The sequence below is a fragment of the Pelodiscus sinensis genome, chromosome 6, assembly GCF_052426305.1.
Source record: "Pelodiscus sinensis isolate ZL-2025 chromosome 6, ASM5242630v1, whole genome shotgun sequence".
NCBI lineage: Eukaryota > Metazoa > Chordata > Testudines > Trionychidae > Pelodiscus > Pelodiscus sinensis.
In genome coordinates this window covers 106,128,822-106,143,601 of record NC_143057.1, presented here as the reverse complement: position 1 = coordinate 106,143,601, position 14,780 = coordinate 106,128,822, and the positions used below count along the sequence as shown (strand labels likewise).

The following is a 14,780-nucleotide window of genomic DNA, read 5'->3' as shown; positions in this document are numbered from 1 at the left end:
AAACAGAACACTGCTCCACATTTCTCTGTTTTCTGTTTTCTATAAGGTTTATTGAGAAGCAATCCTACTCCAGGTTCATCCTGTTTTTCTGGCTCATCTTGGTTTAGTCTCTTTCAATATTCAAAATAGTTATGCCAATTTTGAGTACTGTACTTGCTTTGGTGATTCTCTCTCTTCTCTGTTTGGCTTTATGAGAAGCAATCCCATTCCAGGCACAACCAAACCCTTACACTGCTTTAGGGTGTGATAAGGGAAAGCTGTATACTCAATTTGGTGGCCCTGTCTCTTACCATCAAGCAGACAATCTCTAAAACATAATAAATTACTCATCTACAAATTGATACAGTAAAATGACAATCCTATATAAATGAGTGGAAGTCAATATCTTTTTTCAGGACACAGTCAATAGTACATACAGAGTTTCCATAGTATTATATACATTTAATCTACATTTAAATATCCCATCTGTACCTCTTGCGTCTAATGATTTTAGGCTGATGATTACTGTATTCCTGTGGAACTGAAATGAATAAGGAAAGATTTCCCAAGCTGAAGAGTCTTTCCAGAAACCTGATTGATTTTCCAGTTGTCTTGCTTGTACAGCGTAACAGAAGTTACTTTCTCACAGCATAACTGCAGAGAGAAATTTTCTCCTAACAGCTTTGACATATAGGTGAGTATGGGAAAGAAAACATAAAAGATATTCTGAACGTCTTGCTTTTTAATTTTTAAAATTACAACTGGGAAGTACAGATAGTAATAGCAGCAGACAACCCGGTTTAGAAAGACTTGTGCGATTTGAAAAACCTTCAGACCGTTGACACTCCAGGATAGAGATCGAAACCTGAAGGTTCTGCTCATAAAGGCAGCACATTGACCTCCACCTGATTGCGTACTGGCAGACTTGGCAGTGAGCATGTCTTCCCAGAGCATAGTGCCTTAGTGCCTAAGACTCTGTCTAAAGAATTGTGGCACCTGATGGCCTTGTCTCAGAGCTCACATTGGTAACACTGTCCACAGTTACCAGTGTCACAGAAAGAAAAGAGTCCAGACAGAGGGAGATCTCCCACGTCCATGCCCAAATTCAAGGACATGGCAGAGTTGGGCCACCAGATATCTTCACTAGGGGGAAAGAGCCCAAGGGCTGAACATCCCACTCCCAGCCAGATCTCCAGAACCACTGAGAGACATTGTTGTGCTTCCATGCTGGAGGACTTTCAAGCAGCCCAGGATTTGATGCACAGCATGGCCTCCTTCTCCTCTCCAGCATAAGCTCCACTGAGGGTGCCATTGAGAGGCAAGCCAGCCATGATGGTGCCATGATGGCTTGATGCTTATTCTTGCCATTGCTGACACACCAATCCCAGACACCACAGCTGGATCCAAGAAGTGAATCTTCACGTCGGGGCTCAGTGCTTAGTTCAGCTCTTCCTTGTTTGTCCTGTACAGACACCTTGGAGTCAGAGCCTGACTCCGGCAGATCTCGTCAGAGCAACAGTAGGAGATCAACTTCCATCTGGGATTTGCAACAGTACATGGCACCAGGGCCTGCTCAATGGCAACCCTCTACCCAGTGGACCTTTTGGACTCTCTGGGCTTTCCACCAGTATTCAAAGGTGTCATTGGTAACATCGGACAGCTTTGTCCCACTACAAGCACCATCCACCTCAGCAACAGCACAGTGGGTAGAACCTGCAAACTTCTTCAGAATGCACATCACTACCTCAGCCTTAAGCCATTGCCAGGCCAGGTGTCGCAGATAGTTTTGGCACTGGTACCTTCAATGACATTGGCACCAATACTGACTACAATTCCACTACTGGTACAGGCACCAATACAAGCCACAGCACCGCTGCCAGTATCAGCACTATTGGTACCACCTTCGGTGCCATATGTGCAGGCACAGGAATTCAACCATCTATCCTGTTGGGACCTATGCAGCACGAGCTCCAGCCACTGACAGGCACCACCACCACCTCCTCCTCTCCTGAAGAGGCACTTGTAGCCTTGACTCCAGTGTCTGATTTGGAGGGTTAAAGCCCTTCAGTAACTTCTTAGAAGGATGGCCTGGGGTCTCAGCATACAAGCAGAGGAAGTAGTAGAGGATGTTGACCCTGTAGTAAACATCCTGTCTTCCTTTACCCCTGGCTGCATTGTTTTGTCTTGCCTCTCATTAGGTCCATTTCAGACACTACTAAGACATTATGGCAGACATCAGCTTCCTTATCTCCTGCTGCCAAGTGTAACGAGATGAGCTGCTTTATTCCATCAAAAGGATATAAACATCTCTGTTCTCATGTTCTCCTAGACTCCTTAGTGATGGATGCAGCCAACCACTGGGAACACCCTGGTCTCCATTGCCCACCATCCTTGCAGACTATTTTAGATACGGCAGAATCAGTTACAAGGGCCATGCATGGCATCACTGACTATGAGTCTTAGGTCTGCCTTATGTGGTCTAGCACATTAACCAGGACCTTTCCTTAGAGGATACATATCTTTCTTACAAGAAAACGGGCAACATAAAGTACCCTTAGAACAATAGGTCTCCATATCTCTGCCACTCAGTGCAGGCACTTCATGTCACAGGTGTACCCACCTCAGGGCCACCCAAGAGGGGCCTAGAAGAAGAAATAGAAACAGCAGGAGATACCAGCAGCTGTCATCAGGCCAAGGCTTTCGCCAGTCTAATAAACCCTCATCAAGCCATAAGCAGCAGTTTTGAGGGTACAATCCAGGAAAGAATACTGTTGGGTTTTTTTACTCCATCTTGCCTTCTCTTCCCAAATATTTCCTTCCTACAGTGCTTGGTCCCAAATTACTTCTGTGACAGAGTTATAGCAGAAAGTTACACAAAAGTAGTGGAGGGAAAGTATGAGCCTCAGACTGAGGAGATCTCTGCTCCCAGGGTAACAAGGAGGAACTGGTCTAGAACCAGCAGAGGCAGTCAGGGGCAGTCAAATACTTGGGGCTACTTGACCAGGCCTGCAGAATCAGGCCAGCCTAGGCTGATTAGAACACCTGGGGTTAATTAGGGAAACCAACTGAGACTGGCTATAAAAGGAATTTGCTTGCAGTTGGTGGGGGGGTGCATGTTGCTGAGAGGATGGAGGAAAGCGCTGCTGGGAATAGGAGGAAGACAAACTACAAAAGGAAACTGGGAGGATGAAGCGGAGGAAAGGAGGATGCTGGGAAGTTGTGGGGAAGCCATGGGGTCTTGTAGCACATTGCCCACCGCTGTAATAGGGCATTCACATTGGCAGCCGCTGTAATAGGGCCCCAGGCTGCAATCTGGAGTGGGCCTGGATTCCCTCCACCCAGCCCACTTCCCCATTTATACTTGGGGAGAAAAGGGATTGTGGAGTTTATTCTCCCCTTTACCATATGCTGGCCAATGATGAAAAGAGCTCAACAAACAGAAAACAAATGGCTTAGGCATGGTGCCTAAAATTGAGGGCTGCTTTTAGCCTTTAAAGCAAGCAGATGCACTTGAAAGCACATTCTACCATGAGCATTACCCAATGGTCTGAGAGGGAATATTCCATCCAGTTTTCCTCCCCTCTGCCCTCCTCTCTCTCTACTCCCCAACCCTCTTCAGGGACCCTTCTCATGAGCAGCTCCTAATTTAAGAGGTGCACATCTCCTATTTATGGAGGCAATAGAGGAGGCTCCTGCAGAAAACAAGAGGCAGGATTTTACTCCTGCTCCTTCCTAATTCTAAAAAGCCAAAAGTGGGCTTTTGCTACTTTTGGACCTGCTAGAACTCAAATTCATAAAGAAGCTCAAATTCCACATGGTCTCCCTGGAATCCGTATTGCCTTTCTTGGAACCAAATGGCTAGTACTCCACCCTCAACTTGAAGGACATGTACTTTGATTAATCAACCTCACAGGAAGTGCCTGAGACAACAGATAACAAACATTACCAATTCACAGTGCTCCCTACCAGCCTCTCCTAAGCCCCTCGGGTATTTATGAAATGCGTGGCAGTGGCTGCCGCCTTTCTTCGCAGACACAGGGTGCAGGTCTTTCTGTACCTAAATGACCAGCTCAAAAGTCAGTCCAGATCTCAGGTAGAGGCCTATGTAACATTCATCAGAACCACTTTAGACAATCTGACTCCTCAGCAAATCCAAATCCACTCTCCTCACATTTCAGAAGGTAGGGTTTACCGGGGCAATTCTGAATTAGTCCCATGCAAGGGCCTACTTCCCCATAAAAGAGTTTCAGGCCATTGTTACCCAGGAACTCAGTAATGACAATAGAATTTAAAATTTAGACTACGATCAGATCTTAATTTTGTTCCTGACACCAGAAGCACAGGTCCCCCGACACTGTATCTATCACCAGTGGATTTTAATGGCCCCATTAAAAACACAACTCAAATATAAATTTAAGCAATCTATTAAAGAATTAAAATAGTACCCAGAATATGATGATACAAGCCAATGACCCCAGTACAACCAGTAAACAGTAAACCAACCCCACATCCTAGAACCAGAAGAGAGAAGAAGATAGAAAAGGATTCCCCAAACACAACAAGGTAAGTATTCAAATACTTTACAGGTCTGGCTTAGATGACAGATGGTATTCAATGGATGTGGAGGGAAGAAGCAACCTTTGGACCTTCTACTGTTCAGCAGGGGAACCTGCTGTCCGGGGAGGAACAGTAGGTGATCCTTCGATGTTATTCAGGCTCAGGTCAATCACGGATTCAGGTCTGGCTTACAGAGGGCTTCACCACAGGGAGCAGGCCAGGACTCCAGAGTGGGCAAAGGAATGTAGGAGCTTTGCTGGATGTCCCCTAAACACAAATCCCCACACTCTTCGGTGGAGGCTGTGAAGGGAGGCACCCACAGTAGCATGGCGATTCTTCTCCCTCAGGAAGCTTCTATCCTACAGCTGGATGGTAGGCCTCAATTGAGCCTTCGCCACAGACTGACAGCAGGACAGGCAAGAAGCAGCAGCAGACCGAGGAACAAAGGATCAAGCAGCCAGGTTGTTCAGGAGGAGCCCCACCCCTCAGACTGTTGGTCCTTTTAAAGTTCCTTAGGCATACACAGTGACCAGACTCACTGTATACTGGTGTTGATATACAACACAACAACGTTTTATATCAACAAACCGAGTTGTGCACTCTTTCTCCTCGGTCACAAAGACTTGTGTATAGAGTACTTAGTACATCTGCAGGCCGTGTATCTACTGGGTGCTCAGAATGATTTAGCAGACAATCTCAGCTGTTCCTACTAGTCTCATGAGTGGTCCCTTCATCTGGAAGTGTCTAATTAAATTACATTAAATTAAATTAAATATTCCAGAGGTGGAGACTTGCACATATAGACTTCTTTGCAATCTGTCACAACAGAAGGTGTCCCCAGTTCTGTTCGTTCCAGAATCTCAGTTCAGGCTCTTGTGGGAAAGCATTCATCTTTACTAGGGACAGCAGCTCCTGTATGTTTTCCCACCTATTCCAGTGATTCACAGAGTATTGCTAAAAATCAGTCAGGACCAAGTACAGGTCCTCCTCATAGCCCTGGCTTGGGCCCATCCTCACTGGTTCACTGCTCTATTTGACATGTCAGTAGCAGCTCTGATCCTTCTTCCATTATTCCTCGACCTTTTCACACGGGGCTATAAATATCTATTGCATGTGAACCTCAAGTCCCTCCACCACACAGTGTGTAAACTCCATGGTTAAATCCCCTGAATCTTTTCTGTTTGGAGCAGGTTAGACAAGTCCTCCTTAGCAGCAGGAAACCTTTCACTAGAGTTACCTAGGCTGCAAAGTGAAACAGATTTTCAGTTTGGACCAGTCAGCATGGTTTCTTCCCGATGCATGCTGTCAAAGTCAGACAGGACTCACAGATTTGTCACACCGCTCTGTTTATTAGCAAAGCTGCTCTGCTAATTTAACCCAGAAAATGTGAGTGCCATACAAGGTTCAAACCCCTTGATTTATACAGTCAAAAGAAAGTCAAAATTAACAGGATTAAAAGAGGGGCAAAACTTCACATAATTAGTGTGAGGCTAGTTAAGTATCTTCATTTCCACATCAAGCACATAGCAATCTCCTGTCCATATCTCCTTGGTTATCTCAATTGCTTTCTCCCTAACACCTAATGTTCCTTTTCCTATTAACTCTGGCTAGCACTCTGGAATCTGCATACCTACAAACAACATTAACATACTTTTCTTCTTCCTGTTCAGAGACAAACAGTATTCCTTCAAATTATTCAATTATTACAGCATAATTCATCTTTCTCTTACAGTATAATTCTTTCTACTTTCACAATGCCCATATACCATTAATTTTGGACTGCATTTGCCATCTTAAAAAACAGGGGCTCTCAATCTTTTTCGTCAGAGTGCACTTAGCCATCATATCTGTTTTTCATCTGTGGTTCCTCAGTGGTAACGAACACAATGGCTAGCTACTTCTTAAAGGGTCTAGATAGACTTAACCGTCAAGTCCATAAACCAGTTCCTCCCTGGGACCTTAACTTAGTCCTGTCCAAACTTGGTCATCTATTTGAACCTCAATGAGTAATTGACTCAATAAGTAATAGCAAAAATGTTTTAAGGGATGTACGTAATTCAGACTTCTCTGAAGAGATAATAGAAGCTCTCCCAAAAAAATGGAACACTGCATGGCTGACATGGAAGGAACAAACTAAGGCAATGATTGTGATATATGGCTGTGTGAGACTAGTATTTCTGTGCACTGGTTATAGTTTATACAAAGAGGAAGATCAGACTACCTCAGAATTATTTTCATTGAATTATTTTTGATCTGTCTGTGTAGGTATCTGCTTTGGGTTTGGATCCCTCAGGTGCTCGTCTGGTAACTGGAGGCTATGATTATGATGTTCGGCTTTGGGACTTTGCTGGAATGGATGCATCTCTTCAAGCTTTTCGATCGCTTCAGCCTTGCGAATGGTATGTATTGAGACTACCTTTTTGACTTAACAGTTGTTGTATTCTAGCTTCTAGCTGTCATACACTGTAATTTGCAAGATAAGTCTGTTAGAATTATTATCCCCTAATATTTTTGCATTAGACAAAATGAGGATAGAGATAGAAGCATGTGGCCCGTCTTTCACACTTTTCTGAAAGACACGCATATTTTCTCCTGAACTTGCTCTGCATACTGTACTATGCAAATATTTAAAATAGTATACACATGTATCTGCTAAGTTAATTATAGGATACCCCTCTCAAGATAAATACAGATTTAGTTTCTTAAGTTAATAAAGTAGGTAGATAGCTAGCTTTAAATGAGGAGGAGGGATAGGGAAGAGGACACATGCTAAGAAAGAAAAACATTGATGGTAGACTCACATAGGGACTAAAGTAGGATTAGGGCTTCTACAGTTACATGAATTTGAGAGGAGAGCATCATCAGAACCTTTTAATTATTTTTGAAGAAGATCTGACCAGTTGGACTGCACTGATACTGGATGACAGCATAGCAGACAACAGAACAAAAGAAAGGCCTAAAGTCATTGTCAGGGGCGAGCACTCATCCCCACAGCACCCTATGCCGGTCACTCAAGGAATCAGCACTCCTGCCTTAGAGTGTCTTCTGCTGATCAGTGACCCAGCCTCGGGCGCAGGTCTTCTGCTGGTTCAGCTCTATGCCCTTCCTGCTCGTGGTGTCCTTTCCTCCTCAGACTGGCCTAGGCCAGTGCCCCTGTACTCTGGGGTCCTTCCCTCCCAGGGAACTCCCAGTTCCCTTATACCTACCTTGCCTCAGTGACCCACTGCCACTCGTCATCTGGCCTCTTATCTCAGAGGCAAACTGCAGTCTGAATTGGCCACTCATCATTGGCAAGGAGGTGTGGACCTGCTGCCTTTTCTGTCCTGGCTGTTTCCCTGCAGCCTTAATGCACTCAAGCCTTGCCTCAGGCCCTGCAACTTGGGAGTGAGGTCAGGCCAAAGCTCCCCAGCTCTGCCTGCCTTTTCCCAGCACTGCTCTGTCCCTGGTGGCTAGGTCCCTCCTGCTCCCCAGCTAGAGCAAGAGTGTCTGTCGTCCCCCCTTCCCCCTCCCTCCTGAGACTTTATTTATACAGCCCCAGCTGGGCTCTAATTGGCTATATCTGCTTCAGCTGCGGACTCTGCTCTCTCCCAGGGCTGGGTTTTAACCCTTAAAGGCCAGTGTGGAGCAGATACCCCATCAGTCATTTGTTTAGAGATCTCTTTAGAAGAGATCTTACTGCTGCAAGTTGTGTCTTGAGATGGGCTGAGTTCCTGAAAAACAGCCCTGTCAAGAACATGAACACTGACAATATCAGGACGTATTCTGCTATGAAACTAAGAAAAAACATTGCCCTAGTGATCTATCAAGATTTGTTAATGGCCGGAGATCTGGCATACAGAAAGCCAAGATCTTGAACATAAGAACGACCATAGTGGGTAAGACCAAAGGTCCATCTGGCCTAGTGTCCTGTCTGCCGACAGTGGCCAATACTAGATGCACCAGAGGGAGGGAACACAGCAGGTAATCCTCACGTGATCACTCCCGTCACCCAGAAACAGAGGCTAGGGATACTATTCCTACCCATCCTGGCTAATAGTCATTGATGGACCTAGATTCATGGAAGTTATCTAGCTCTTTTTTGAACCCTGTTTTAAAGTTCTAGCTTTCACCGCATCCTCTGGCAAGGAATTTCACAGGTTGACCGTGCGCTGAATGAAGAAAAACTTCCTTTTGTTGGTTTTAAATCTGCTGCCTATGAATTTCATTTGGTGATCCCTAGTTCTTTGCCAACAAGCAAATTATAATTTGCCAACAAGCAAATTATAGACTAATAAAAGCACCAGTCAAATGGGACAGTGATAACGAGGAGCTGTCTATTTTAAATAAATCTTTGCTTTCCAAACAGCAGAAATTTATTAATTAAAAAAATTTAAAATTTCCAGCATATCTGTAAATAGTGCTTTCTCATGATCCTTGGCTTTTGTAGACCTTGAACCGCGTCTAGTTTGCAGTTTTACTTTCGAAATAGCGCTTTTTCGAAAGAGTGCCATAATGTGATTATGCAAACGAAGCACGGGAAATTCAAATCCCGGCTTCATTTGCAATTTTGAAGTGCCTAATTTACATCCCTCTGTCAAAAGAGGGATGTAATCTAGATGTACCTTCAATGTAGCTATATGTGGCTCCCTTCCCCCATTTGCTCTTTCAGCTGGGGTTTGAATAGTTTATGTTCATTAGCTGCAGTCTGAACAGCTTCCTGTTATGCTGAGTAATGGAAAATCCCCATAATGTTAGATACTTGTTAAAACCACGTTGCCTTAATTGAGTCAATTGTATTAATTCATAGGAATATGTAATCTGTCAATGTATGGAGTGCATGAAGAAATATGAATGAGAAACCACCAATCATAAAGAAGTAAAACATGTGTTACCTTTTATGGCCATGAGGAAGGGTCCTGAAAAGTGCATAAATTGATGTGACTGGTGGCCAGGTGGGGTCTTTTCCACGGAAAGATATAACAGCATGCCATGCTCTGAACTTGACTGGGAGCAGTAGAGCCCTCCTGCAGAGCCCAAAGGACTCCGGAAACTCTCATCACCTTGCATCCAATCTCCAGGAAGCTATAGTATGGCCAGCCTCAGCAACCTGCAAAATTGAAACTAACTATTGCTGCACTTGCAGCCTGCCTCCAAACTGCCAGCATGAATGTGTGTGTGTGTGTGTATATTGCCGTGCCATTAAGATTGTACAAATAAAATGCCTTGGTGCTGCTCTAGTACACCCTTTGTCTGGGTTTATTCCCTGGCTCATTCCAAAAGCAGGTAACACACATTACCTTGGAAAATGTATGGTCAATTAGGACTTACAATAAATGCCAAGAAGATGAAATGGTTGCATCTTGGAAAATGAACAATAGGTAGTTTTGAAATGTAGCAATGGTGAATTATAGAATAAGCAGAATCTGAACTGTTCCATGAGAGATGAGGTTAAAAGACAGTGTTGTTAAATTTCAAGTGCTGCATATAAACTGATGAAGTCATGGACTGAAAAAACACTTGTATCAAAGTAAAAATTTATCAAGTTAGTACACATCAGTTATATCTTATGGTCAGTAAGAAGCTGTGGTAAATGAAATTGATATCAGATGTCTGGGGAAGTAAAGATGAAAGGATGGAAAGAGTAAAGTCAACTAATTTTAAGAAAAATGAAGTTAGAAGAAGATAGGTTGAGAAGCCTATCAGGGTGTGGGATTGAGGGGTAGCAATCAAAAAGATTATGATGGGGACATCAAAGATGACAAACAGGTGATAGGGTGCCGAAGAAAATAATGCAAGCACAATGAAGGTCAGTCAGGCTTATAAGCCAGCCATCAACAACACAGTGGAACATCATATGAAGAGATATGACAAGTCTGGACTTAATTGTGAAACTGTCTAATGAAAGACAGAAATGGTAGTTCTGTACTGCCCCCTGTGTCCATAAAGGTACTCTGAGATTAAAAGAATAAATCTTTCTGGGTATCAGAGTTAGTTTGACTGGTCTGTACATTCCTGGACTTTCCTTTTTCCTGGTTTTGGGGGAGAGGTATTGTCTTCACCCTTCACTAATCATGTGGGACCTTGCCCATTTTTTCCATGAGTTCTTGAAGTTAATTGCTAATGGTTCAGAAATTGCTTTAATTCCTTAAGTACTTTCTTCACTATGTTACTGTACAGTTTTAGTTTCCTTATTTTGTTAACAGTTTGGGAAATGGCTTTGGTAGGGGAAAAATGCATTCTAGCATTGTGCATTCTGTCACAAACCAGAGTTTTGTCTGAGGTCAATACATGTGCTCTACTTGAAATTTCTCAGGTTATTGTTCCTTGTGTGTTCTCTTCATACCTGAAGTGTGTATCAAACAAGAATGTTGATAGAAAAATCATCTTGTTTTAATGTAGCCTCTGAAGATTCTTTCCCCTGGATCTATAAGTAAAATAAGTTACGGGATAAGAGGGAAGGTCTTCTCGTGGACTGGTTAAAAGACAGTAAGCAAAGGGTAGGAATAAATGATAAGTGAGTGGAGAAGAGGTAACTAGTAGGGGTCCCCCAAGGGTCTGTCCTGGGACCCATCCTATTCAACTTATTTATAAATAATCTAGAGAAAGGAGTAAACAGTGAGGTGGCAAAACTTGCAGATCATACTAAACTGCTCAAGATGGTTAAGAATGAAGCAGACTGTGAAGACCTTCAAAATGATCTCATTAAAGCTAAGTGATTGGGCAACGAAATGGAAAATAAAATTTAATGCTGATAAATGTAAAGTAATGCACATTTGAAAAAATAATCCTATCTATACATACAAAATGATGAGAACTAATTTAGCTCAAGAGCGAGATTTTGGAATTTTTGTAGATAGTTCTCTGAAAATATCCATTCAATGTGCAGTGGCGGTCAAAAAAGCAAACAATGTTAGGAATCACTTTAAAAAAAAGGAATAGAGAATAAGACAGAGTATCTTATTGCCTCTATATAAATTCATGGTATGCCCACATCTTGAATACCGTTTACAGATGTTGTCGCCTCATCTCAAAAAAGAAACGTTGGCATTAGAAAAGGTTCAGAAAAGAGCAACAAAGATGATTAGGAGTTGGGAACAGGTCCCATATGAAGAAAGATTAAAAAGACTTGGGGTATGTCTACACTACCACCCTAGTTCGAACTAGGGTGGTAATGTAGTCAACCGGAGTTGCAAATGAAGCCGGGGATTTTAATTTCCCGGGCTTCATTTGCATATTGCCAGGCGCCGCCATTTTTAAATGTCCGCTAGTTCGGACTCCGTGCCCACGGCTACACGCGGCACGAACTAGGTAGTTCGGACTAGGCTTCCTGTTCCACGAGGAGTACAGGTAGTTCGGAAGCCAATCCGCTGACCCTCCCAACTGCTACCCTTCAGTTCCACCACCCCCTCCGAGCGTTTTTCCACCAATGGTCCCTCATTACCTCGGACAAGTGGGTTTTGAACTTAGTCCAATCTGGCTATGTCATCCCCTTTACCTCTACCCCGCCCAACCACCCTCCTACCCCATCCCTTTTCAGGGACCCCTCTCACGAAGCTGTACTCCTGCAAGAGGTTTCACACCTCATTCAACTGGGCGCAGTAGAACACTTACCAACACAATTCCGAGGCCGGGGATTCTACTCAACGTACTTCCTAACCCAGAAGAAGACAGGAGGTTGGTGCCCCATATTAGACCTTAGGCGCCTCAGCAAATACATTGCATACCACCATTTCAAGATGGTTACCCTCTCAACTATCATTCCTGCACTCGACCAACACGATTGGCTTTCGGCTCTCGACCTTCAGGACGCATATTTCCATATTACAATTCATCCTGCTCACAGACGCTTGCTCCGATTTACAGTGGGTACCCAACACTACCAATACAGGGTGCTCCCATTTGGTCTCTCCACAGCCTCCAGGGTATTTTCCAAAACCCTATCGGTAGTAATGGCCTTTCTGCGATGCCAAGGCATCATAATATTCCCATACCTGGACGATTGCCTCATAAAAGCTGCGTCTTTCGACGAAACGAAGGCCATGACAGATACCACAGTAGCCCTTTTACTCAGTCTCGGGTTTCACGTAAATTATGCAAAATCCACTCTACGCCCAACACAGAGACTGGAGTTCATAGGCGCCCTCCTCGATACAATCGCAGCAAGGGCCACTCTTCCCGAACACAGGTTTGCGATATTCTGCAACCTTGTCCGAGCAACACAAGTGGTACCTACTGTCACGGTCCGCCACTGCCTCAAAATCCTCGGACACATGGCCTCCACGACTTACGTCGTCAGTTTGGCAAGACTCCACATGAGACCTCTTCAGTCCTGGCTCGCTACGGTGTACAGACCCTTCAGGGACCAAATCTCCAAGTATGTCGCTATCCCACCACGCGTTATCAATTCCATGCTCTGGTGGACAATTCCTCAAAATATGCTACACAGCGTTCCCTTTCAACGTCCAACTTCTACTCTCATGCTTATAACAGATGCCTCACTCATGGGATGGGGAGCCCATTTGGGAAGCATCACAGCCCAAGGCAAATGGTCATTTGTGGAGCAAACACTCCACATCAACCTCCTCGAATTACGGGCAGTCAGATATGCATGTCAATACTTCATTCAGCATATAGCCCACAAGACCATCACCATTATGACGGACAATACCACCTGCATGTACTACATCAACTGGCAGGGTGGCGCCCGTTCCCCTTCCCTATGCTCGGAAGCCACCAAATTCTGGACCTGGTGCCTCTCACATGGGGTCACCCCTTCCGCTGTCTATCTTCCCAGAATACTCAACGTTACAGCAGACGCCCTAAGTCGCATGTTCATGGACCAGCACGAGTGGGAGATGGACAGATACGCCCTCACTCTGATCTTCCGTCACTGGGGCCAACCAGAAGTGGACCTCTTCGCCACAAAGAGCAATCGAAAGTGCCACCTCTACTGCTCCAGGGGAGTCCTGGGGAGAAGTTCCCTCGGAGACGCCTTTTCCATCACATGGGACACCTCCCTCCTGTACGCTTTCCCCCTCTCCCACTCCTACACAGAGTCCTGGACAAGAGCAGATTGAACCAGGCATGGGTTATTCTAGTGGCACCTGCGTGGCCCAGACGAACATGGTACCCTTACCTCCTCAAGATGATGGTAACGGACCCATATCCCTTCCCTCCACATCACGACCTCCTCTCACAAAACCACGGTCGAACCCTTCACCCGGACATCCCCAAGCTGAAGCTCCATGCTTGGCTCCTTCATGGCTCCAAGATGCCGAAATTGCCTGTTCAGAACAAGTGAGACACATACTAATTAATAGTAGGAGATGGTCCACCAGGAAAACCTACCGGTACAAGTGGATGCATTTCTCCCAGTAGTACGCTCAGACCCATGCAAGCCCACCATATCTTGCTCCTGTACATACCTTATTGGACTACTTACTCTCTCTGAAACACTCCGGCCTAGCACTCAGTACTATCAAGGTCCATGCTGCGGCCATAGCGGCTTTTCACCGTTCTCAACAAGGCACTTCCTTTCTCGCTGACCCACTGACCAAGCGTTTCTTCAAAGGCCTGCAGAACACCTTCCCTCCGGTCCGGCCACCAGTCCCCATTTGGGACCAGAACCATGTCCTTAAGAGCCTCACAAAACCCCCGTTTGAACCAATAGCGACCTGCTCTTTGTCTCACTTGTCCATGAAAGTGGCTTTTCTCGTCGCCATTACCTCCAGTAGGAGGGTGAGTGAGCTTGCAGCCTTAATGGCTGACCCTCCATACACCGTATTTTTACAGGACAGGGTGATACTCCGACCCCACCCTAAGTTCCTACCTAAAGTACCCTCCCCCTTCCATGTGAATGAACCCATACGCTTACCTGCCTTCTTTCCGAAACCACACACGGAACCGATCCAGACCGTGTGGCAGACTCTCGACGTCCGACGAGCATTGGTGTTTTACAGAGATCGCACGAGACCCTGGCGAGCCTCGCCTAGACTTTTCATCTCCTATGCTGAAAGATCTAAGGGACAAGCAGTCTCATCTCAGAGAATCTCTAAATGGATTACATCCTGCATTAAAACCTCTTATACCCTATATAACAAAGACTTACCTGGATCTATCACAGCTCATTCCACTAGAGCGGTAGCTTCCACGACCGCCTTTCTTCGTAACGTTCCATTGCAGGACATTTGCAACGCTGCTACGTGGTCATCTGACCACTCGTTTGTGTAACACTATGCTCTCTCCACCTCGATAGCATCTTCTAT

General features: G+C 44.9%; 1 protein-coding gene across 2 annotated transcripts in view; it reads left to right on the top strand.

Annotated features, from left to right (window-relative positions):
- Positions 1–14,780, top strand: part of WDR70 (WD repeat domain 70) — a 269,386-nt gene that overhangs the window by 80,613 nt on the left and 173,993 nt on the right. For both annotated transcript variants that reach the window (XM_006139468.5, XM_006139470.5), the window contains exon 7: positions 6,802–6,935. In XM_006139468.5, the coding sequence (XP_006139530.3) occupies positions 6,802–6,935 (134 nt within the window). The remainder of the gene's footprint in view (positions 1–6,801; positions 6,936–14,780) is intronic.